This window comes from Leucopleurus acutus (genome assembly GCF_964270905.1).
Source record: "Leucopleurus acutus genome assembly, chromosome: 11".
NCBI classification, from domain to species: domain Eukaryota; kingdom Metazoa; phylum Chordata; class Mammalia; order Artiodactyla; family Delphinidae; genus Leucopleurus; species Leucopleurus acutus.
Window position 1 is genome coordinate 88,360,093 of NC_139152.1, and position 24,704 is coordinate 88,384,796.

The 24,704-nt window shown below is 38.2% G+C and overlaps 1 protein-coding gene across 4 annotated transcripts in view; it reads left to right on the forward strand.

Annotated features, from left to right (window-relative positions):
* Window positions 1–24,704, forward strand: part of RIC8B (RIC8 guanine nucleotide exchange factor B) — a 118,002-nt gene that overhangs the window by 20,559 nt on the left and 72,739 nt on the right. For all 4 annotated transcript variants that reach the window (XR_014326619.1, XM_082850842.1, XM_082850844.1 and 1 more), the window contains exon 3: window positions 21,508–22,116. Coding sequence is in view for 3 of the 4 variants with exons in the window: in XM_082850842.1 (XP_082706968.1) it covers window positions 21,508–22,116 (609 nt within the window). In the remaining variant the exon portion in view is untranslated. The remainder of the gene's footprint in view (window positions 1–21,507; window positions 22,117–24,704) is intronic.

Below are 24,704 nucleotides of genomic sequence, written 5' to 3' on the forward strand. Positions count from 1 at the left end.
AGTGAAGAGTTGAGTGTTGTGGAGTAGACGGCACTGGAGACAAAGTAAGGAAATTCCAAAGAGACTGTATATCGCAAAGACTTTGATACACTGAAAAAGGCAAAAAGCTGTGGAAATCCATGGGACCAGGATCTATATCAACCACCAAAATATGGCATATACGTTGTGACAGAATATACATCATCCAGCCTTGTTAGTGTACTGTGTAGTCAAACTATAATTTGGCATGTCATCCCACCCGGAGGGACATGAATCACCCTTGGTCCAGCGCATTCTGCCCGCTCGTGAGTCACTTGGTGGCTGTCTGGGTTATCAGACTGACTCGGGTGTCGCAGGACTTGAGCTCAAATGACCCTTATTTTACTTAATAACTACTCCAAAGCAAGAGAAGTGAAGCTGGCAATTCAGACACACCAGAGAGAGGACGTAAAGTGCTTCATTTGAGTGAAAAGGTGAAAGTTCTGGACTTAATCAGGAAAGAAAAAAAGGGCTTAGTCAATACAAGACTAGCACTTTCTTCTGGATAGCTTGAAATATTTACAAGACTGCGTCTGCTTTAGGAAGAAACTAGAGCAGTGTGGCTGACTGAGTCTTGGTGCTCCGGCCAGGTGTTAGGCCTGAGCCTCTGAGGTGGGAGAGCCGAGTTCAAGACATTGGTCCACCAGAGACCTCTGGGTCCCATGTAATATCAAACTGCAAAAGCTCTACCAGAGGTCTCCATCTCAACGCTAAGACCCAGCTCCACTCAGTGACCAGCAAGCTACAGTGCTGGATACCCTATGCCAAACAACTAGCAAGACATGAACACAACCCCACTCATTAGCAGAGAGGCTGCCTAAAAACATAATAAGATCACAGACACCCGAAAACACACCACTGGATGCGGTCCTACCCACCAGAAAGACAAGATCCAGCCTCATCCACCAGAATGCAGGCACTAGTCCCCTCCACCAGGAAGCCTGCACAACCCACTGAACCAACCTTACCCACTGGGGGCAGACACCAAAAACAACGGGAACTACGAACCTGCAGCCTACAAAAAGGAGACCCCAAACACAGTAACTTAAGCAAAATGAGAAGACAGAGTAACACACAGCAGATGAAGAAGCAAGGTAAAAACCCACCAGACCAAACAAATGAAGAGGAAATAGGCAGTCTACCTGAAAAACAATTCAGAGTAATGATAGCAAAGATGATACAAAATCTTGGAAGTAGAATGGAGAAAATACAAGGAATGCTTAACAAGGACCTAGAAGAACTAAAGAGCAAACAAACAATGATGAACAGCATAATAAAATTTAAAATTCTCTAGAAGGAATCAATAGCAGAATAACTGAGGCAGCAGAACGGATAAGTGACCTGGAAGATAAAATATTGGAAATAACTACCACAGAGCAGAATAAAGAAAAAAGACTGAAAAGAATTGAGGAAAGTCTCAGAGACCTGTGGGACAACATTAAATGCACCAACATTCGAATTATAGGTGTCCCAGAAGAAGAAGAGAAAAGAAAGGGTTTGAGAAAATATTTGAAGAGATTATAGTTGAAACCTTCTCTAATATGGGAAAGGAAATAGTCAATCAAGTCCAGGAAGTGCAGAGGGTTCCATACAGGATAAATCCAAGGAGAAACATGCCAAGACACATGTTAATCAAGCTATCAAAAATTAAATACAAAGAAAAAATATTAAGAGCAGTGAGGGAAAAGCAACAAATACCATATCAGGGAATCCCCATAAGGTTAACGGCTGATCTTTCAGCAGAAACTCTGCAAGCCAGAAGGGAATGGCAGGATATATTTTAAGTGCTGAAAGGGGAAAACCTACAACCAAGATGACTCTACCCAGCAAGGATCTTATTCAGATTTGACAGAGAAATTAAAACCTTTACAGACAAGCAAAAGCTAAGAGAATTCAGCACCACCAACCAGCTCTACAACAAATGCTTAAGGAACTTCTCTAGGCAGGAAACACAAGAGAAGAAAAAGACCTACAATAACAAACCCAAAACAATTAAGAAAATGGTAATAGGAACATACATATTGATAACTACCTTAAATGTAAATGGATTAAATGTTCCAACCAAAAGACATAGACTGGTGGAATGGATACAAAAACAAGACCCATCTATATGCTGTCTACAAGAGACCCACTTCAGACTTAGGGACACATACAGACTGAAAGTGAGGGGATGGAAAAAGATATTCCATGCAAATGGAAATCAAAAGAAAGCTGGAGGAGCAATTCTCACATCAGAAAAAATAGACTTTAAAATAAAGACTATTACAAGAGACAAAGAAGGACACTACATAATGATCAAGGGATCAATCCAAGAAGAAGATATAACAATTGTAAATACTTATGCACCCAACATAGGAGCACCTCAATACATAAGGCAAATGCTAACAGCCATAAAAGGGGAAATCGACAGTAACTCAATAACAGTAGGGGACTTTAGCACCCCACTTTCACCAATGGACAGATCATCCAAAATGAAAATAAATAAGGAAACACAAACTTAAAATGATACATTAAACAAAATGGACTTAATTATATTTATAGGACATTCCATCCAAAGACAACAGAATACACTTTCTTCTCAAGTGCTCATGGAACATTCTCCGGATAGATCATATCTTTTCCGACCACAGCGCTATGAGACTAGATATCAATTATAGGAAAAAAAGATCTGTAAAAAATACAAACACATGGAGAGTAAACAGTACACTGCTAAATAATGAAGAGATCACTGAAGAAATCAGAGGAAATCAAAAAATACCTAGAAACAAATGACAGTGAATACATGACGACCCAAATCCTATGGGATGCAGCAAAAGCAGTTCTAAGAGGGAAGTTTATAGCAATACACTCCTACCTCAAGAGACAAGAAACGGGACTGCCCTGGTGGCGCAGTGGTTGAGAATCCGCCTGCCAATTCAGGGGACGTGGGTTCGAGCCCTGGTCCGGGAAGACCCCACAAGCTGCGGAGCAACTAATAAGCCTGTGCGCCACAACTACTGAGCCTGCTGTCTAGAGCCCGAAAGCCACAAGTACTGAAGCCCATGCACCTAGAGTCTGTACTTCACAACAAGAGAAGCCACCGCAATTAGAAGCTCGTGCACCACAACAAAGAGTAGCTCCCACTCTCCACAACTAGAAAAAGCCCGCATGGAGCAATGAGGACCCAACACAACCAAAAATAAATAAATAAATAAACAAGAAACATCTCAAATAAACAACCTAACCTTACACCTAAAGCAATTAGAGAAAGAAGAACAAAAAACCCCCAAAGTTAGCAAAAGGAAAGAAATCATACAGATCAGATCAGAAGTAAATGAAAAAGAAATGAAGGAAACGATAGCAAAGATCAATAAAACTAAAAGCTGGTTCTTTGAGAAGATAACCGAAATTGATAAACCATTAGCCAGATTCATCAAGAAAAAAAGGGAGAAGACTCAAATCAACAGAATTAGAAATGAAAAAGAAGTAACAACTGACAATGCAGAAATACAAAGGATCATGAGAGATTACTACAAGCAATTATATGCCAATAAAATGGACAACCTGGAAGAAATGGACACATTCTTAGAAAAGCACAACCTTCCAAGACTGAACCAGGAAGAAATAGAAAATATAAACAGACCAATAATCACAAGTACTGAAATTGAAACTGATTAAAAATCTTCCAAATGAACAAAAGCTCAGGACCAGATGGCTTCACAGGTGAATTCTATCAAACATTTAGAGAAGGGCTAACAGCTATCCTTCTCAAACTCTTCCAAAATATTGCAGAGGGAGGAACACTCCCAAACTCATTCTACGAGGCCACCATCACCATACCAATACCACCATTTGGTATTGGTATTGGTATTGGTATACCAATACCAGACAAAGATGTCACAAAGAAAGAAAACTACAGGCCAATATCACTGATGAACATAGATGCAAAAATCCTCAACAAAATACTAGCAAACAGAATCCAACAGCACATTAAAAGGATCATACACCATGATCAAGTGGGATTTATCCCAGGAATGCAAGTATTCTTCATTATACACAAATCAGTCAGTGTGATAAACCATATTAACAAATTGAAGGAGAAAAACCATATGATCATCTCAATAGATGCAAAAAAAGCTTTTGACAAAATTCAACACCCATTTATGATAAAAACCCTCCAGAAAGTAGGCATAGAGGGAACTTACCTCTACATAAGAAAGGCCATATATGACAAACCACAGCCCACATAGTTTTCAGTGGTGAAAAACTGAAACCATTTCCACTAAGATCAGGAAAAAGACAAGGTTGCCCACTCTCACCACTATTATTCAACATAGTTTTGGAAGTTTTAGCCACAGCAATCAGAGAAGAAAAAGGAATAAAAGGTATCCAAATCGGAAAAGAAGAAGTAAAGCTGTCACTGTTTGCAGAGGACATGATACTATACATAGAGAATCCTAAAGATGCCAGCAGAAAACTACTAGAGCTGATCAATGAATCTGGTAAAGTAGCAGGATACAAAATTAATGCACAGAAATCTCTGGCATTCCTATACACTAATGGTGAAAAATCTGAAAGAGAAATTAAGGAAACATTCCCATTTACCATTGCAACAAAAAGAATAAAATACCTAGGAATAAACCTACCTAAGGAGACAAAAGACCTGTATGCAGGAAACTGTAAGACACTGATGAAAGAAATTAAAGATGATGATCAAACAGATGGAGAGATATACCATGTTCTTGGATTGGAAGAATCAACATTGTGAAAATGACTGTACTACCCAACAATCTACAGATTCAGTGCAATCCCTATCAAAATACCAATGGCACTTTTCAGAGAACTAGAACAAAAAATTTCACAATTTGTATGGAAACACGAAAGACCCCAAATAGCAATCTTGAAAAGGAAAAATGGAGCTGGAGGAATCAGGCTCCCTGACTTCAGACTATATGGCAAAGCTACAGTTATCAAGAGAGTTGTGGTACTGGCAGAAAAACAAATATAGATCAATGGAACAGGATAGAAAGCCCAGAGATAAACCCACGCACATATGGTCACTTTATCTTTGATAAAGGAGGCAAGAATATACAGTGGAGAAAAGACAGCCTCTCAGTAAGTGGTGCTGGGAAAACTGGACAGCTACATGTAAAAGAATAAAATTAGAACACTCCCTAACACCATACACAAAAATAAACTCCAAATGGATTAAAGACCTAAATGTAAGGCGAGACACTATAAAACTCTTAGAGGAAAACATAGGCAGAACACTCTATGTCATAAATCACAGCAAGATCTTTTTTGACCCACCTCCTAGAGAAATGGAAATAAAAACAAAAATAAACAAATGGGACCTAATGAAATGTAAAAGCTTTTGCACAGCAAAGGAAACCATAAATAAGACGAAAAGACAACCCTCAGAATGGAGAAAATATTTGCAAACGAAGCAACTGACAAAGGATTAATCTCCAAAATATACAAGCAGCTCATGCAGCTCAATATAAAAAAAAAAAAACAACACAATCCAAAAATGGGCAGAAGACCTAAATAGACATTTCTCCAAAGAAGATATACAGATTGACAACAAACACATGAAAGGATGCTCAGCATCACTAATCATTAGGGAAATGCAAAACTATAATGAGGTTTCATCTCAAACCAGTCAGAATGGCCATCATCAAAAAGTCTACAAACAAATGCTGGAGAGGGTGTGGAGAAAAGGGAACCCTCTTGCGCTGTTGGTGGGAATGTAAATTGATACAGCCACTATAGAGGACAGTATGGAGGTTCCCTAAAAAACTGAAAATAGAACTACCATATGACCCAGCAATCCCACTGCTGGGCATATACCCTGAGAAAACCATAATTCAAAAAGATTCATGTATCACAGTGTTCATTGCAGCTCTATTTACAATATCCAGGACATGGAAGCAACCTAAGTGTCCATCGACAGATGAACGGATAAAGAAGGTGTGGCACATATATACAATGGAATGTTACTCAGCCATAAAAAGAAACGAAATTGAGTTACTTGTAGTGAGGTGGGTGGACCTAGAGACTGTCATACAGAGTGAAGTTAGTCAGAATGAGAAAAACAAATACTGTATGCTAACACATATATATAGAATCTAAAAAACAAAAGTTTCTGAAGAACCTAGGGGCAGGACAGGAATAATGATACAGATGTAGAGAATGGACCTGAGGACACGGTGAGGGGGAAGGGTTAGCTGGGACGAAGTGAGAGAGTGGCGTGGACACATATACACTACCAAATGTAAAGTAGATAGCTAGTGGGAAGCAGCTGCATAGCACAGGGAGATCAGCTTAGTGCTTTGTGATCGCTTAGAGTGGTGGGTTAGGGAGGGTGGGTGGGAGATGCAAGAGGGAGGGGATATGAGGACATATGTATACGTATAGCTGACTCACTTTGTGATTGATCAGAAACTAACACATCATTGTAAAGCAATTATACTCCAATAAAGATGTTAAAAAATATATATATATGTAAAGTAAAATTAATAGAACTAAGAAAAAACTATAACTTGACTAAGAACTCAGTAAAATTAAATGAGATAATTTCCCTCATTTGGCTAATTAAAATGCAAGAAATGGTAATACTTATGTATTTGTCAGTATTAACTTAATATATGTTTTGCATAGGTAGTGGAGAAGAGGGCTTTCTGAAAATAAAGGCTCCTGCTTAAGTAGTAAGAGAAGCAGATTTGGCTGGTACTATGTTTGAAGAGAAATTAAAAGTTTTGACATGCCCATTTTTGCCCTCAGTCAAGAAAGGAAGGGTAGCTGATTGGTTTTTAAGTTTTCATTTACACCTAAGCTGTCTTTTCCATCTGTTAATGAACTCTTGATGATGCATCATGTCTTTCTCAGGATTGCTAATTAGCAAAGAAACTTGAGCCAAACTTACATAATTGTTGTTACTCTGAACTCTCTTTTCAGTCTTTTGGCAGGATCACCATGATATAGAACATAGCCAGAAGGATTGTATTACTGAAAAAAATGTACATGTGCAAGAAGGGGAGCTAAAGGTGAAATTTAGGAAGTGAGATAAAAACCCCATTCACAAGGACAGTATTCATTAAATAAAAAGGGACAATTACTGTTGCCTCCCATACTACAAGTAGGAATAAAACCCCCAAAGTGTATAGATATAATATTAAACTAAATATAAATGAAACCAGCTGCATGAATATTCATTTAGAAAATCTCATCATTAGATTTTTATAAAGAAATTCTAAATTTGACCTCCAGAATCCTCTCTAACCTTTCTTAAAAGCGCATTGTAGATCCTGGCAGTAAGTCATTAATTGTTTAACATTTTTGTAAAATACAATTTTTTTGATAGATCTTTCTTCTGGAACTCATAGCATTGTTCTAACTGTTGATTATAGTAAGCTTATTTTAGAATTTAATACCTCTGTCTTTTTCTGTCTTGTGCGAGTGTGCACACGCGCGCACACACACTCAATATTGCTGTACGCAGAGGGCAAAAGTTTAGAACTATCAGATTTAGGCGGTTGACCTTCAGCTCTAGTTAAGAACTAAAATTAGATCCATGTGGACTATATATCCAGTGACATCCATCAGAGAAGAATGTAGGCATAACCTTGAGAAGCCAGGGAGGCATCATTCAAGGGATCCTGCCTTAACTGTAAAATTGCTTTCACATTTGAATTTTGATCTTAAAAATTCTTGTGACTTTTTGTATTGTGAGTTTTAACACATTTGTTTATTTTTATGTAGAAACTTCCCCACCCCCACCTTTGATAAATCTTTCCATAAAACAGTGGTTAAAGAGGATGCATAGGATTGTCCTGTGACTTTAAGTATACCTGGCACTGTGCCATATCTCCCGGATGTGCCTATTTTAAGAGTAGGGTCCTTATCCCATCACTATAGGAGCACTGGTTGATTGCAGTGAGAGCATAAATCAAGCATGTGGCTAACCTTGTAGACATAATAGACAACAAAGTGGGGGTGGGATGGGGAATCCATTCTTACTAAAGAGAAAGTGGTAGACTCTAAGGATAGGTATTTCACTCCCTCTACAGTAGAAGAACAGAAACATTAAATCATAATAAGAAGAAGTAGAACCATGTTTAAGGACTTAAGTCTGTTTATTTAAGGAGAAAAAAAATCAGTCCTCAGTAATTCCTTTCACAGACCTAGCTTATCCAGAATTGCTTTGAATGTTGGAACACTCGTTTTTTATTTATTTCATCACCAGATATCAGTACAATGAAAAGAGAGTAGGACTGGGAGTCAAATAATAATCTTAGTCCCCTTTCCAATTGTAGCTTTCCGTGCTACCTTAAGCAAATCATTTAGCCTCCATGGTAGTTAGTTTTCATATCTATAAAATAAATATCCCCTAATGCTGTGTATGTTATTAGGTATTGTTTTCTGAAAGGATTCAAATAAATAAAGGAAATATCAGCTTTTAAAAGTTAAACAGGTTTCTTTTTCATAGTTCATCTGAGAATCTTTAATATTTTAATAAGTTTCCCAGACTTATTCTCTCACAAAACCCATTTTTTTAGTAGAACCTTTTGCACTGCTAGTGTTTGTTGATATTAAGTAGTCATTACATCCCTTTATAACTCTTAATATTCTGATTCTGGAAATTACACTCATTTTTTTTCTTGGCTCTTTTCTGGCCTGTAGTTATGGTAGGGTTACTGCCAAGTTGAACTCACTGCCTGTGCTATGTGTGTACTCTGCCCCTCTTTCCAACTTGAACTAGAAAGTTATTGCATTTTCCTGTTTCTTATAAATAAAACAGACACTAGTTTAGTCCTTGTCATTTGCAGTGTTCACTTTCTCTGTGCACTGTTGTTTCATTTTTTATTTGGTTGTTCAGTCATTGGCCCTTTTTTTTGTTTGTTTGTTTTTTTGGCTGCATCAGGTCTTAGTTGCGGCTCAGGTCTTACTTGCGGCACGCAGGGTCTTCATTGAAGCGTGCGAGCTTCTCTCTAGTTGTGGTGCGTGGGCTCCAGGGCGCGTGGGCTCTGTAGTTGTGGCACACAGGGTCCAGAGGGCATGGGCTCTGTAGTTTGAGGCACATGGGCTCTCTTCATTGAGGCACACGAGCTCAGTAGTTGTGGCACGCGGGCTTAGTTGCCCCGTGGCATGTGGGATCTTAGTTCCCTGACCAGGGATCGAACCTGCATCCCTTACACTGGAAGGTGGATTCTTTACCATTGGTCCACCAGGGAAGTCCCTAGTCATTGGCCCATTTTTATTCTAAGTTAAAATGAATCTTTACCTGAATTTCACCAACTAATAATAAAGATTTTTGAAAACCTCTGTACATTAAATCCTCTTGGTAAGCACTGTTGTTGGAGAGAGAACTAGATGTCAAATGTACATGTAGGCTTATTATTTCAATCAGAAAACAAGCCTCTTTCAAGACACTGCTATTGGCTGAGATGTTTAATTAGAGGTCTTGTTCTTAGAAATGTACAATTTTGCCTGTTACTGTGTACCATCCTCTCATTTAATAAACAACACTGTAACACATAGGGTATTATCCCATTTCACACGTAACAAACCTTATGCTCAGAAAAAACAAATAACTTGCCCAGATCTCACAGGTAATAAATAGCAAAGTGAAGTCTGTCTCACTTGGCAACTCATATTCTCTATTATACCACGTAGCATCTTACTAAAGTGTATGGTAATACTATATATATAGCACCTACATTGTAGTTACAATGTATGTGCACATAAATTTATTTAGTATTTATTTTATTCTAAGGTAGCACATACACATTATCTTATTTAATTCTCCCAACAATCCTATGAAGTAGATACTATCATACCCATTTTATCTTGGCTTTATTAAATAGACACTTGGTGAGTTCTTAATGAGCGAATAGATGAACAACTGAACAATGAGCAAATGAACAACTTGGCATGACCAGGCCAAGTTGGTCTAACTCTTGGTATTAGATATAGAGAGTAGTTGCTTAATCATTGAGGCAAAATATAATTTCTGTTACTTATGGAATGATGGTATAAGAGGCTCTGGATGGGGCATCGATGGGGCATATTTCAAAAGTGCATTCTTATTTAAATTTAAAGCTAAGTTGTTGCAACAAAGGGACCCCAAGAAAGAAGTGATTTAAGGACTGTAGGTGTTTATTACCTTTCCAAGTAACAGTCCTGAGGTGATCAACCATGCAGATGAGTAGCTCTGCTCCATGAGTTTATTCAGTGACCCAGTTTCTTTACAAGTTTGTCAAGTCATTCTTTGCCATTCAGCGTTGTTCTAGCCTATATTGGGGCTGCCACTTCCAGGTTCTGGGCGCAGAAGGGGACAAGAAAAGGGAGAAGGCATGCCTGCTGTCTTAATGACACAAACCTGAAAAGGGCATACAATGTGTCCACACACATTCTGGCAAGAGCTCAGTCATATGGTCATGAAGAAGAGCTGAGGAGCGTGCTGTAGCTAGGCAGCCGTGAGACTTGCCACAGTTCTGTTACTATTTAAGAAAGGGAGAATGGATTTTGATGAACATCTATCACTTTTCACCACAATGCCTAACAATTAAACAAACTCTTAGGAAGTATATTTATGAGGCTTTATATTATTTCCTCATTAGTCTGGGATCTTAGTTAGTTTTTCTGCCTTGATTATATACTAGAAGAAAACTTATACAGGATAAAATGCATTCGCTAGAACAGTGCTTCTCACATTATTTGTGATGAAGGACCAAGTTTTTTGTTTGTTTGTTAATTTTTCCCTAATTTGTGGTAGACCAGTACTTTTAAAAATACAATGAAAATGAATCATTAAAGAAATAATCACATCCTTGGATGTCATAGCAAAGTCAAATCACTATAAAGGTTTCTGAATACATACTTTCAACTTTTTACACCTATCTCAACTTACGAACCTATCTCAGCATGGTCTGGGAACAAACAGTATGTGAACTGGTACCAATCTGCAGATACTTTTCAGTAGTACTCGTCTCAAAAGTGTTTTCTGGGAACTTCCCTGGTGGCACAGTGGTTAAGAATCTGCCTGCCAATGCATGGGACACAGGTTTAAGCCCTGGTCCTGGAAGATCCCACAGGCTGCGGAGCAGCTAAGCCCATACGCCACAGCTACTGAAGCCTGCGCACCTAGAGCCTGTGCTCCACAACAAGAGAAGCCACTGCAATGAGAAGCCCACACACCACAACGAAGAGTAGCCCCTGCTGGCCACAACTAGAGAAAGCCCACACACAGCAATGAAGACCCAATGCAGCCAAAAATTAATTAATTATTTTTTAAAGGTGTTTTCTAACTTTTGGTTGCCAGAGTACAGTAGACTAACTATGTCTGTATTGTAAGCAAAGACATTTTCTTTGTAAAACTTGGCTTTCAAGGAAACCTGCACAAGCCTGTTAGATAGCCTTATCCACCAGAGGGCAGACAGCAGAAGCAAGAAGAACTACAATCCTGCAGCCTGTGGAACAAAAATCACATTCACAGAAAGGTAGACAAGATGAAAAGGCAGAGGGCTATGTACCAGATGAAGGAACAAGAGAAACCCCCAGAAAAACAACTAAATGAAGTGGGGGTAGGCAACCTTCCAGAAAAAGAATTCAGAATAATGAGAGTGAAGATGATCCAGGACCTCGGAAAAACAATGGAGGCAGAGATCGAGAGGATGCAATAAAAGTTTAACAAAGACCTAGAAGAATTAAAGAACAAACAAACAGAGATGAACAATACAATAACTGAAATGAAAAATACACTAGAAGGAATCAATATCAGAAAAACTGAGGCAGAAGAATGGATAAGTGACCTGGAAGACAGAATGGTGGAATTCACTGCTGCAGAACAGAATAAAGAAAAAAGAATGAAAAGAAATGAAGACAGCCTAAGAGACCTCTGGGACAACATTAAATGCAACAACATTCGCATTATAGGGGTCCCAGAAGGAGAAGAGACAGAGAAAGGACCGGAGAAAATATTTGAAGAGATTATAGTTGAAAACTTCCCTAATATGGGAAAGGAAATAGCCACCCAAGTCCAGGAAGCACAGCAAGTCCCATACAGGATAAACCCAAGGAGAAACACACCGTGACACATAGTAATCAAATTGACAAAAATTAAAGACAAAGAAAAATTATTGAAAGCAGCAAGGGAAAAACGACAAATAACATACAAGGGAACTCCCATAAAGTTAACAGCTGATTTCTCAGCAGAAACTCTACAAGCCAGAAGGGAGTGGCATAATATACTTAAAGTGATAAAAGGGAAGAACCTACAAGCAAGATTACGCTACCCAGCAAGGATCTCATTCAGATTCGATGGAGAAATCAAAAGCTTTACAGACAAGCAAAAGCTAAGAGAATTCAGCACCACCAAACCAGCTCTACAACATATGCTAAAGGAACTTTTCTAAGTGGGAAACAGAAGAGAAGAAAAGGACCTACAAAAACAAACCCTAAACAATTAAGAAAATGGTAATCGGGGGCTTCCCTGGTGGCACAGTGGTTGAGAGTCCGCCTGCCGATGCAGGGGACACGTGTTTGTGCCCCAGTCCGGGAAGATCCCACATGCCGCGGAGCAGCTAGGCCCGTGAGCCATGGCCGCTAAGCCTGCGCGTCCAGAGCCTGTGCTCTGCAACGGGAGAGGCCACAACAGTGAGAGGCCCGTGTACTGCAAAAAAAAAAGAAAATGGTAATAGGAACATACATACCAATAATTACCTTAAATGTGAATGGATTAAATGCTCCAACCAAAAGACACAGGCTTGCTGAATGGATACAAAAACAAGACCCATATATATATGCTGTCTACAAGAAACCCACTTCAGACCTAGGGACACATACAGACTGAAAGTGAGGGGATGGTAAAAGATATTCCGTGCAAATGGAAATCAAAAGAAAGCTGGAGTAGCGATACTCATGTCAGATAAAATAGACTTTAAAATAAAGAATGTTACAAGAGACAAGGAAGGACACTACATAATGATCAAGGGATCAATCCAAGAAAAAGATGTAACAATTATAAATATATATGCACCCAACATAGTAGCACCTCAATACAAAAGGCAACTGCTAACAGCTGTAAAAGAGGAAATCGACAGTAACACAGTAATAGTGGGGGACTTTAACACCTCACTTACACCAATGGACAGATCATCCAAAATGAAAATAAATAAGGAAACAGAAGTTTTAAATGATACAATAGACCAGATAGATTTAACTGATATTTATAGGACATTCCATCCAAAAACGGCAGATTACACTTTCTTCTGAAGTGCACATGGAACATTCTCCAGGATAGATCACATCTTGGGTCACAAATCAAGCCTCGGTAAAGTTAAGAAAATTGAAATCAGATCAAGCATCTTTTCTGACCACAAAGCTATGAGTTTAGAAATGAATTACAGGGGAAAAAACGTAAAAAACATGAACTCATGGAGGCTAAACAATATGTTACTAAATAACCAAGAGATCACTGAAGAAATCAAAGAGGAAATCACAAAATATCTAGACAAATGACAATGAAAACACAACAATCCAAAACCTATGGGATGCAGCAAAAGCAGTTCTAAGAGGGAAGTTTATAGCTATACAAGGCTACCTCAAGAAACAAGAAAAATCTCAAATAAATAATCTAACCTTACACCTAAAGGAACTATAGAAAGAAGAACAAACGAAACCCAAAGTTAGCAGAAGGAAAGAAATCATAACGATCAGAGCAGAAATAAATGAAATAGAAACAAAGAAAACAATAGCAAAGATCAATAAAACTAAAAGCTGGTTCTTTGAGAAGATAAACAAAATTGATAAACCATTAGCCAGACTCATCAAGAAAAAGAGGGAGAGGACTCAAATCAATAAAATATGGGAAAAAAACAAAACAAAAATGACTTTTCTCTTTTTATAAATATTTTTAGAAATCAATATTATTTCTATACATCAATTATATACTTTTAGGACAATATATAAATCATGATAGATCATTTGAATCCTCACATACACATCATAGCATATTTTGCTTGTTTCATAGTTAAAGCGAAAGCTAATCCTAGTTTTACGATTCATAGTGAAAAGCCTACCATTCTGGAGCTGGAAGAAGATTGCCTTAAAGAGTTTTAATGCGTGTTATAGAGGAAGAAGAAAACCTAATAAAGTGACATGCTGAAGGTCACAGTTAACAAATGAGAGACAGCTATGTTATGATCATGGACTTACAGTGGAAATCATACTGGAGTCAGATGATCTCAGTTGAGTCCTGGCCTTCTACTTCTTAGTTGTGTCCTTAGGCAGTCATTTAAAGAATAATATAGTAAATGTTCAGTAAGCATTCCTTAGATTGAGGAACATATATGAAAGTTTTTTTGTAAACTATAAAGCACGTAAGCAAATAATATTACTATAATTATTAAAATTAGGAAGTCATCCCTTCTGATGCTAAGTCTACTGCTTTTTCTGAACTCTGCTGTATTTCATGCTAAAGACTTATTGAGAGCAGGAATCGTATTTAATATTGCATCAAGTTAAAATTATGTTTATAAGGGCTCTATAGCAATGTGGAAAATGCTTATAATTACATTAAAAATTAAATTTAAGACAGAAAACAAGATTATATACACATGATGATTGTGACTGTGTAGGCTGAAGTAATATGCATGTTACTGATACTCAAATAGATTGACTAAGGATAAATCCTTCTGTCAGCTGCATATAAAATATACTAGGTAGTATAATTATGAATGTTTTTTCTATTTTCTTCAGTAGTTTGATGCATTTTACATTTTAAAGAACATATATATTTAAGTAATTTAAACTCTTCAGAAAAAAGAACTTTATATGAAGACAAATAATTTCTGCTGCTTGTATGAAAAGACTATTTTATGCCATGGGGCAAACCATCCAACCAGTACAATCACAAGAATAGCCTTTACTACTTCTCTCTTTCCTCCTTAGAAAGGAGAAGTGTCAAGACAACATTAATAGACTTCTACTAATGCTTTAAATTCAGGGAACTTCTTAGTACAGTCAGTTTATATTTTGGGTGCTTACTGTGTTCTAATTTCTGTGCTGAGGGCTACAAGGATTATGAAGAAATAAAACAAAAATAGTCACAATTCAAAGAGCACATATTACATCCCAGAGTCTATTTCACGACAGCCCTCTGAGAAGTAAGTGATATTATTCCCATTTTACAAATGAGAAAGTGAGACTCAGAGAAGTAAAATAATGTCTGAATCACACAGTGGTGAAGCTGGGAATTAAAACCAGGTTTTTCTGATTCAGAAGCCACTATAGTACATTTTCTTCTCTCATAAAAGAAAGATGTGCTTTCCACCTTCAGAGAGCTTTTAGTAGTTGAGGCAAACTCATAAAAAGAAAAGAGGAAGAATGTACTAAGCACCAATGATTGCTACAAATTTTGGTTTGGGTGTTCCTTGGAGGGGAAGAACGTTGGGGGCTGAAGTGGTTAGGAAGAACTTTATATCAAAAGTTAATTTTAAGCTTAGCTTTGGAGAATGGTTAAAACTTAAATAGTCAAAGAGGGAGAAAGACTCATGCAGGTAGAGGGGAGATGGTAAGAAAGCAAAAAAGCTCTATATGAGATAATTCGAAAGGAATACAACTAGAGAGGAGGGTTTGATTGGTGAATAATATGAAAAAGAAAACTCAAAAAGCAGGGTGGAGGATCTTAAAAGCTAAACTGAGGACTTTGAGATTTTTACCTTATAATAATATATAAATGATAACCAGTACTGAGCACTTAACACATTCCGGGCGCTGTTGTAAATACTATACATGTGTGATGTCATTTAAGTCTTAAAGTAGGTGAGACCTAGAGAAGTCAGTAACTTGCCAAGGTCACACCATTAGAAGACGGTAGAAGAGCCAGCCTTTGAACACAAGAAATTTAAATCCAGAACACCTGGTCTTAATCACAACACTGTTCTGGTTCTAGAATCCGTGGTAAGTTGAACAAGTTTTAGGCCCAGGACCACTGATCTTAAGTAATACACTTCACACCTCTAGTGATTTTTAACATTTAAGAAAGGTAATGTGACCAGATAATGACATCCCATTCCTATTCCTGCCACCCTTATACATCTTTAGGACAGTTGAGGAGAAGTTAAGGTATTTGTGTTAATGGCTTTCAGCTCTGCCTTCTTTTCTGTGCTTATCTGGTCAGCTACTGTCAGTTAACCCCTGGCCCCGAATATCCAAGTTATGTCAGTCCATTGTTGGTTGTAGTTTAGTGGTTTTCAGAGTGTGGCTCCTGAACCAGCAGTGACAGCATCAACTGGGAACTTGTTAAAAGTCCCAATTCTGGCCTCACTCCAGACCCACTGAATCAGAAACTCTGGAGGTGAGTACAACAATCTGTGTTTCAACAATCCTCACCTAAAGATTATCATACTAAGTGAAGTAAGTCAGAAAGAGAATGACAAATACCATATGACATCACTTACATGTGGAATCTAAAGTACGACACAAAAGAACATATCTACGAAACAGAAACAGACTCACAGACACAGAGGACAGACTGTGGTTGCCAAGGGGGAGGGTGGTGGGGAGGGAAGGATTGAGAATTTGAGATTAGCAGACAAACTATTATATACAGGATGGATAAACAACAAGGTCTGTTGTATGACGCAGAGACCTATGTTCAGTATCCTGTGATAAACCGTAATGGAAGAGAATATGAAAAAGAATATATACATATATATATATATATATAAAACGGAATCACTTTGCTGTACAGCAGAAATTAACACTGTAAATCAACTGTACTTCAGTAAAATTAACAACAGCAACAAGTAATCCTTTAGGTGATTATCATGCGTGCTGAAGTTTGAGAACCATTACTGTAGTATACTCTAGGGTTTCCATTCCGGAGCAAACTACCAAAAAGTTTTTTTTTTTTTGCGGTACGCGGACCTTTCACTGCTGTGGCCTCTCCCGCTGCGGAGCACAGGCTCTGGATGCGCAGGCCCAGCAGCCATGGCTCACGGGCCCAGCCGCTCCGCGGCACGTGGGATCTTCCCGGAACTGGGCATGAACCCGTGTCCCCTGCATCGGCAGGCGGACTCTCAACCACTGCGCCACCAGGGAAGCCCAAAACTACCAAAAATTTTTGACAATACCTGGTATTAACATTGAGAATCTCAATCTTGAGTCTCTGCTGCTGGGTCTTGCAGTCTAACTTTTTGGAAATAGCCATGGCTCCTAAGCTAACGAGCATTTTAAAAGGGCTTTTCCTCAGCCTCTCTGAAGTAATTATACTTTGTAAGCACACCTAAGCTTTGCTTTATGACTTTAGTTCATTCCTGAAAACCTACCTCTAAGGGAAAAATTTTTAACTCAGAAGGTATTTCCATCCATTCTAATGGAAAAAAAAAATTATGTGTTCCATGGTTATCTAAGATACCAAAATAGTTTCAGATTTAAAAATATATCAGTTGAACAATGATAACAAGTTTGTATAAATAAATACTTTGAAAGTAAATAAAAACAGTTTGCACTTAAAATGTTATGTAATGATGAGTTATTGTACTTGCAAAATGAGGAAGAGAAGACTTGATAGTGAGAGGTGGCTGGTGGTGGAATACAAAGGAGTTATTCTTTGGAAGGGGCTGGAGAGTCAGGTGGTAGACTTTAAAGCTGGTAATCTTTGGGAGTTTGTGGTTATCTTGCACTTAAAAACAGCTGTAGCACACCTGGGCCAGCCACTGGGATACAGATGAAACATAGCCTCTGTTCTCAAGGAGCCTGGAAAAGGAGTGAGATGCCCCAACAGCTCACTCTGTAAAAAGGAACTAACTGCTTGTTGGAACTAAGTGCTATATAGAAAGAAAGCAAAGGAGGGAGTGGCTGCGGAGTCTTCTAGACCCCTTAGTCCTCAAATTAAACCTTAGAAAAAGAGTGGGGTCCTGACTGGTGGAAATGGGGACAGGGTAGGCCATGCTGAGAGAATGGAAGGAGAAAGGTTCAGGACATATGGTCAGGGGATTGGGAGTCCCTTTGGAGCACTTGGAAAAGAAAGGAGAAGGAGGGTATGTGTGTGACGGAGACAGCAGTAGGAAAGGGGGCACTGAGCTTATTTCAGCTGCATTCTGCGGGCAACAGGGAGCTATGGAAAGTGTTTGAAGAGAACAGAGCATGTTTTAGGAAGAATAAAATCAACTGAAAAAAAGTTATAGCACAGGAAAATAACATTAGGGCAAAATAAAGGTGAAACAGGAGCACCTTTGAAACATAGAAGTCGCGCATGCACTCAACAGATGGAGTAATCGTAAAGAATGCTACCTCGTCTTGCTTGGTGTTCATATGCAAAGCAAAACTTTCTGATTCATCCAGATGTGTTACGTGGTTTATTTGTTCTTTGTAATATTCTCTGAATAGAAATGATCGTATGGAGTATAGCGATGAGTGTGTCTGTTAGCTATTCCTTTGTTATATTTTTATGTCTGATTTTTTTTAAGTTGTAATACAAAAAAGGGAGAGGTCATTGTCCAAGAAGTGGCATTACTTTTCAAGGGACATTACAGCAAGCTACCTAACTGTTGTCATGTGGGGCAAGTCTGTGATGAGAAATGACATCAACTATGATGAGTTTAAAACAACTATGATTGAAAACTGTGCTTTAAACAGTCTCGGTTGCTGATCTCCTACAAGGCTTTAGATGAGGCAATTTTTAACTATAAATTTTATAGGCCTCTCTAATTTCTTTTATGTAGCCTTCTTATGTCCCAGAGTTTAACAGTCCATTTGGCTAATAGCCTTGGCTATGCCAGTTTGTATTCATATTTTGCTTTTTTTCTTTCTTGAGTCTGAAGGTGGAGGAAGAAAGAAGCCATATTACCCACAGATTTTTTTTGTTTTTGGATTTTATTGTTGCTCTTGTTTTTGGTTTAGAAAGAAAAGAGCTAAAGATTTCTGTGTTTTAGGGGCTTCCCTGGTGGTGCAGTGGTTGAGAGTCCGCCTGCCGATGCAGGGGACATGGGTTCGTGCCCCGGTCCGGGAAGATCCCACGTGCCGCAGAGCGGCTGGGCCCATGAGCCATGGCCGCTGAGCCTGTGCGTCCGGAGCCTGTGCTCCGCAACCGGAGAGGCCACAACAGTGAGAGGCCCGCGTACTGCAAAAAAAAAAAAAAAAAAAAAAAGATTTCTGTGTTTTATTAGATATGTAGAACTCCAAATTCACATATATAGTATTTTATAATATCATATTTATTATGTATTTCTTAACTAGGAATGTAGATAATTTCCCTCTTGGGTAAAATTGTATGGGAGCAAAGGTTATTTAACTCCACCACCCAGGAATATACCACATAGGAAATAGTATGTAGAAGGTACTTTTTTTTTGTCTTGGGTGTGAAAGATCTGAAATTGGAGAAAATTTCCCATTTTTTATATTTTTAATAACAGGCACATTATACTTTCCTCCACCACAAAACTGCATTCATGAAAAAAATGCTTTAACAATGATATTAAAACATTAAATGGAAGTCCCTTCCAGTTATCAGGTATGTTAAAGGATAGAGTGCCTTTTTTTTTTTTTTTTTTTTTGGGCTGCCCCGAGCCTTAGTTGTGCCTTGCGAGATCTAGTTCCCTGACCAGGGATCGAACCCAGGCCCCCTGCATTGGAAGCGCAGAGTCTTAACCACTGGACCACCAGCGAAGTCCCAGGGATAGTTTTTTTTAGCTTGTTAGGTTAATTTCCTTCCCACCTCCATCTAGAGAGCATAGTACATTTAAAATGGACATTTCTGGGTTTCCCTGGTGGCGCAGTGGTTAAGAATCCGCCTGCCAATGCAGGGGACATGGGTTCGAGCCCTGGTTCAGGAAGATCCCACATGCCGTGGAGCAACTAAGTCCGTGCACCACAACTACTGAGCCTGTACTCTAGAGCCCACGTGCCACAACTACTGAGCCTGCATGCCACAACTACTGAAGCCTGCGTGCCTAGAGCCTGTGCTCTGCAACAAGAGAAGCCACCGCAATGAGAAGCCCGTGTACCACAACGAAGAATAGCCCCTGCTCACTGCACCTAGAGAAAGCCTGTGCACAGCAATGAAGACCCAATGCAGCCAAAACTAAATAAATAAAATAAATAAATTTATAAAAAAATAAAATTGACATTTCCATAGCTGTTTGACTCAGATGTACTGAGAAGATGCACATGGCCTAGGATTCCTGCCAAGATCATAATGCTTGACCCACAGATAGCCTCTTTTTAAAAAAGTTAAAGTCTGATGGTAGGTTAATAGAAACTTTGTAAAACCTTGTATTGGTCATAGTTGTTGTTGCTGTTATTTTTATAAAATGTAACGGGTATAGAAATGGTCAGCAGTGGAATGGTTATATCTGCTTGCTGCACATATAAGGTTTGAGCTTCAGAGACCCAGATCTGCAGTTTATGGAGAAGAAAGCTGGACATTGAATTTTGAGAGAATTATCAATGGTTCTTAAATTTGGCAATGACAGAAATAACTATTTTTCAAAAAATTCAAGATAGAGCACACTTTGGGTCCAAATAAAGAGTTGTTTCTGAGATAGTGGTAGCAAAATTTGGAACCAGGACTACTGCATGTATTTGTGTAATCTGTGCCCTACACCAAGAGAACAAAGGGAAGCTTAAGATCCTGCCCACACTCTGAGCTTCCCAAGCCATGTGTCCTGGCACAGGGCTGCCCAGAAGAAGAGGGCTGTTTTGTAATTTGTCCACCCAGTAGGAACATTTTTTGCAGTTAGCCTGGAGAGGGGCACCTTTTTGCAGTTGACTCAAAGGCATCATATATGCTAGCTGAGCCCTCTTTGGAACCCAACACTTGGAATAATTTTTATCAGTGTTGTCAGCAAAAGATCTCTGGGGTCATTTGATGATTAAATGTTATTACACGTTAGCTAAAGAGAGTTCTAAGGTTTATAAAACATGGGACTACTGCAGTAGTACTACTCAGAAGAAATAGCACAGCTGAAACTGGGCAGAAATGCAGACTTCTTTAAGTCTTTTTATGAGAGCCTACACTTGTAGTCAATTGTGAACCAATTCTCAAGGCACTAATCTTTATTTCCAGGAAGGAAACAGCTATGATTCAGATGATTACCTTCTATCCTGATAGTATGTGTAGTCTGATGTTAAAAATTCATTGAGAACAAAGCCATATAAGACATTTGAAACTAGTCAGTTTAAAAGAGAATAAGTGATTTTATAGAAAGAATATTGGGCTGGAAATTAGGAAACCTATACTCTGTCTTTTGCAGCCCCACTAATTCACTCTGGCCCCATACAAGTAACTTAACCTTTCTGGCCCTCAGTTTCCATATCTGTAAAGTAAAAGAAGTACACCAAATATAAGGTCTCTTTCAGTTCTAACATCCTGTGACTTTAAAAAAGTAAAAACCTTTTCTAGCCAGATCTTGAACTGCAGTTAAATACATTGATAGAGAAACATTCTGTTTTAAATCACTTAAGCCAAATAATGATTTTTTCATACTCATTCTTGTTTTCCAGAAACTCTGTGAAGGCATATTTAAAGTCCTTTTAAAGGACATCCCAACAACATGTCAAGTGTCCTGCCTTGAAGTTCTCCGCATTCTCTCCAGAGACAAAAAGGTTTTAGTTCCTGTAACAACTAAGGAAAATATGCAGATACTGCTGCGACTAGCCAAGCTAAATGAGTCGGATGATTCTTTGGAGAAGGTGTCAGAGTTCCCAGTTATTGTGGAGTCATTAAAATGTCTTTGTAACATAGTGTTCAACAGTCAGATGGCACAGCAGCTCAGCCTGGAACTTAACCTTGCTGCAAAGCTCTGTAACCTCCTGAGAAAGTGCAAGGACCGAAAGTTTATCAATGACATTAAGTGCTTTGACTTGCGCTTGCTCTTCGTCCTGTCACTTTTGCACACCGACATCAGGTCACAATTGCGCTATGAGCTCCAAGGACTACCGCTGCTAACCCAGATCTTGGAAAGTGCCTTTAGCATCAAGTGGACCGATGAATATGAATCGGCCATAGACCGTAATGGACCTCCTCTCTCACCTCAGGAGACAGACTGTGCCATTGAGGCCCTCAAAGCTCTCTTCAATGTGACGGTAGACAGTTGGAAGGTGCATAAAGAGGTAAGGTTGAGAAGAATATTCTTATCTACTTGGAATTTCATTGGTTTGGGGTGTCCTTAGAGCTGCCTGCCAGAGATGAATGCTAAGTAGGGAAATGGAAAAAGTTTCCAGTTCCCTCATTAATCAGTTAAATGACTCAAGATACATTTCTTAACCATTATAACTCTTATTCTTCCCATTTGTGTAACACTTATCAGAAGAATAGGGTGAAGATTGACTACTGTTTTGTAAGATGCCAAATACAGTTCCTTTTCTGAGTTGTACTATCATGTGTCTTTTTTTTTTTTAAGTGCCTCTTTCAGGAACAAGGTTTAAATGATGGATTTAAAGGGAAACAAAACAATGTGATTCATAAAGGTATAGGCATTTTCATTGCCTGCAGTCTTAAAGAAACAAAGATATTCAGGCAAGTTGAAATTGATCAATCAGAATTGATGTCTGCTCAGTAGAGTAAAAGACACTGTTTATCACCTATCATCCTAGTCTCCTAACCCGTTACTCTGTAGTGTTAGATAACTATCAGAAGTGTAGGACAACTAGATAGCCATGCTTATAACAGAATCCTAGAAAACAAGTATAATTATACCAGAATATGGGAAAGTTTATTTTAAACCACTTGACTTATTGCTAGACTAAGATCCTTCTCTGTGGCTTGGACCTTCTAGCAACCCAAAGTGAGGCAGATTTGATAGTTTAAATTTGAGTACCCACAAGAACAATATGCTAAACAAGAAGCTTTGTTTAAGGAAGTCAATAATTTTAAGTAAACTGGACATAAACTTTTTCCCTTGCTTCTAGAATCTTAACATTTCACATTTACCCGCTCTCTTTAACCTTAAATAACTCATAAAATTTAGTCTCTGCCTTAAAAAAGAAAGAAAAGAAAAGTATTTTGGTGCCAGAGCAAATTATCTTTTCTGACAATTGACTTTAGGACTTAGGCTAACATTTTGCTGTGTCCATTTGAAGCAGTTCTTACCATGAATAAAGATCTGTTTTTGCCAGCAGCCTACTTTGAAAGGATTATCTCAGTGCAGTGCTATAGTAGGAGTATGCAGGCATCTGGGTTTTAAAGTGCAAATAGGTCTATATTTTGAAACCAAATATTTGAAGATCAGTCCTAACAGCTGTTTTAGATGACTGTAGTATGGTCAGTTTTTCCTGGGACTTGGCAGAAAAAGATGTGGAAAGCCCACATGCTCCATTTATGCTTTGAAACCAAATATTTGGAAGTATTTAAAATGTTATGTCTCTATGCTTATTTGGTACCTTCTATGGTTATTTTTCTTACACTGTTTGTTTTGGTGTTTTTAAGTTCTCCATTTAGTTGCAAGAGCTCTTCTGAGACTGTTGGTTTGCCATTGTTGGAGCCCCTGTTATTTAAATTGTGCCCCAAATAGTAGCTTATGCTCTTCAGATTCCTGACAGAAAGGGTTTATAGTTCAGTGGCCACACATCAGCATATGTATGGAATGATATGTAATAAATATCAGTATATTGAGATTAGCCCTAATTAGTGTGCTTCAATTATAATTTATAGCAGGGCTGGAAGAAGCTTTAGAAAATGTTGAAGTGGCAAATACTTATTCTGTATTATAGAATGTTTATTTTCCAAAAGATACATGATAAAGGATCAGTAGTCGTGAAGCAGGCATCTCAACAGAACTCTCGTGAGTCATGGATCACTTTATACAAGCATTATAAAATGTGCCTAGTTAATATGACTCTGGGCTATTATTGAAGTTATCAGAAATTGTGAACAGTATTGAAAACAGGACCTTGCCAACCCACTTAGGCAAGAGTGTGGGAAAGCTTATTTTAAACCACTTGAGTCTCCATAAGTCTCTAAATTCAAATTTTAGCAAGCATTTAGTAAATCAGTCAACAAATATTTATGAACAATTGCCAGGTATTATGCTAGGCGTTGTGTAATATATTGGCAAATAATACACATAGTCTCTGCAGACTTCAGTTTTATTGGTGATATAGGTAATAAGTAAACAAATATATAATTTAAATTGTGTTAAGTACTAGGAGAGAAACAGTACAGTGATGGAGAATACTTAGTATAGTTAGAGAAGACCCCTGAAAGTCTCTCCTGAGATCTGAAGACTGAGAATGATTTGGCTATTTGAATGGGAGTATGAAACATTTCACAGAAATTGAACAGCATGTGAAAAGACACAGAAATCAGAACATAGAGTACTTTTTACTGAGGTATACATAACTTAGCATAAGGGAAATCTGTAGTAAGGATGTAGAGAAACTTGCCAGTATGGGTCCATTTACCTGAATTTTAATATCTCCTTGATTGTCGGATAAAAGACATCTTTCTCTAGTTGAGCAAGCATCTAAAGAATTGTTAATACCTTAAAATACCAGCTGAAATAAAGGGATATGGAAAGCTTACTGTACAGAAGAATCCAACTTTAAAATATAGATTTAAAAATAATATTTTCCTTATGAAAATAATACATGCTAAATAATACTGCAGATCTAAGGGAAAAAAGCATACGAGCAATAAGAAAATACAAATTACCTATAAACCTACCATTCAAAGATAATATATATATATTTTTTTTTTACAA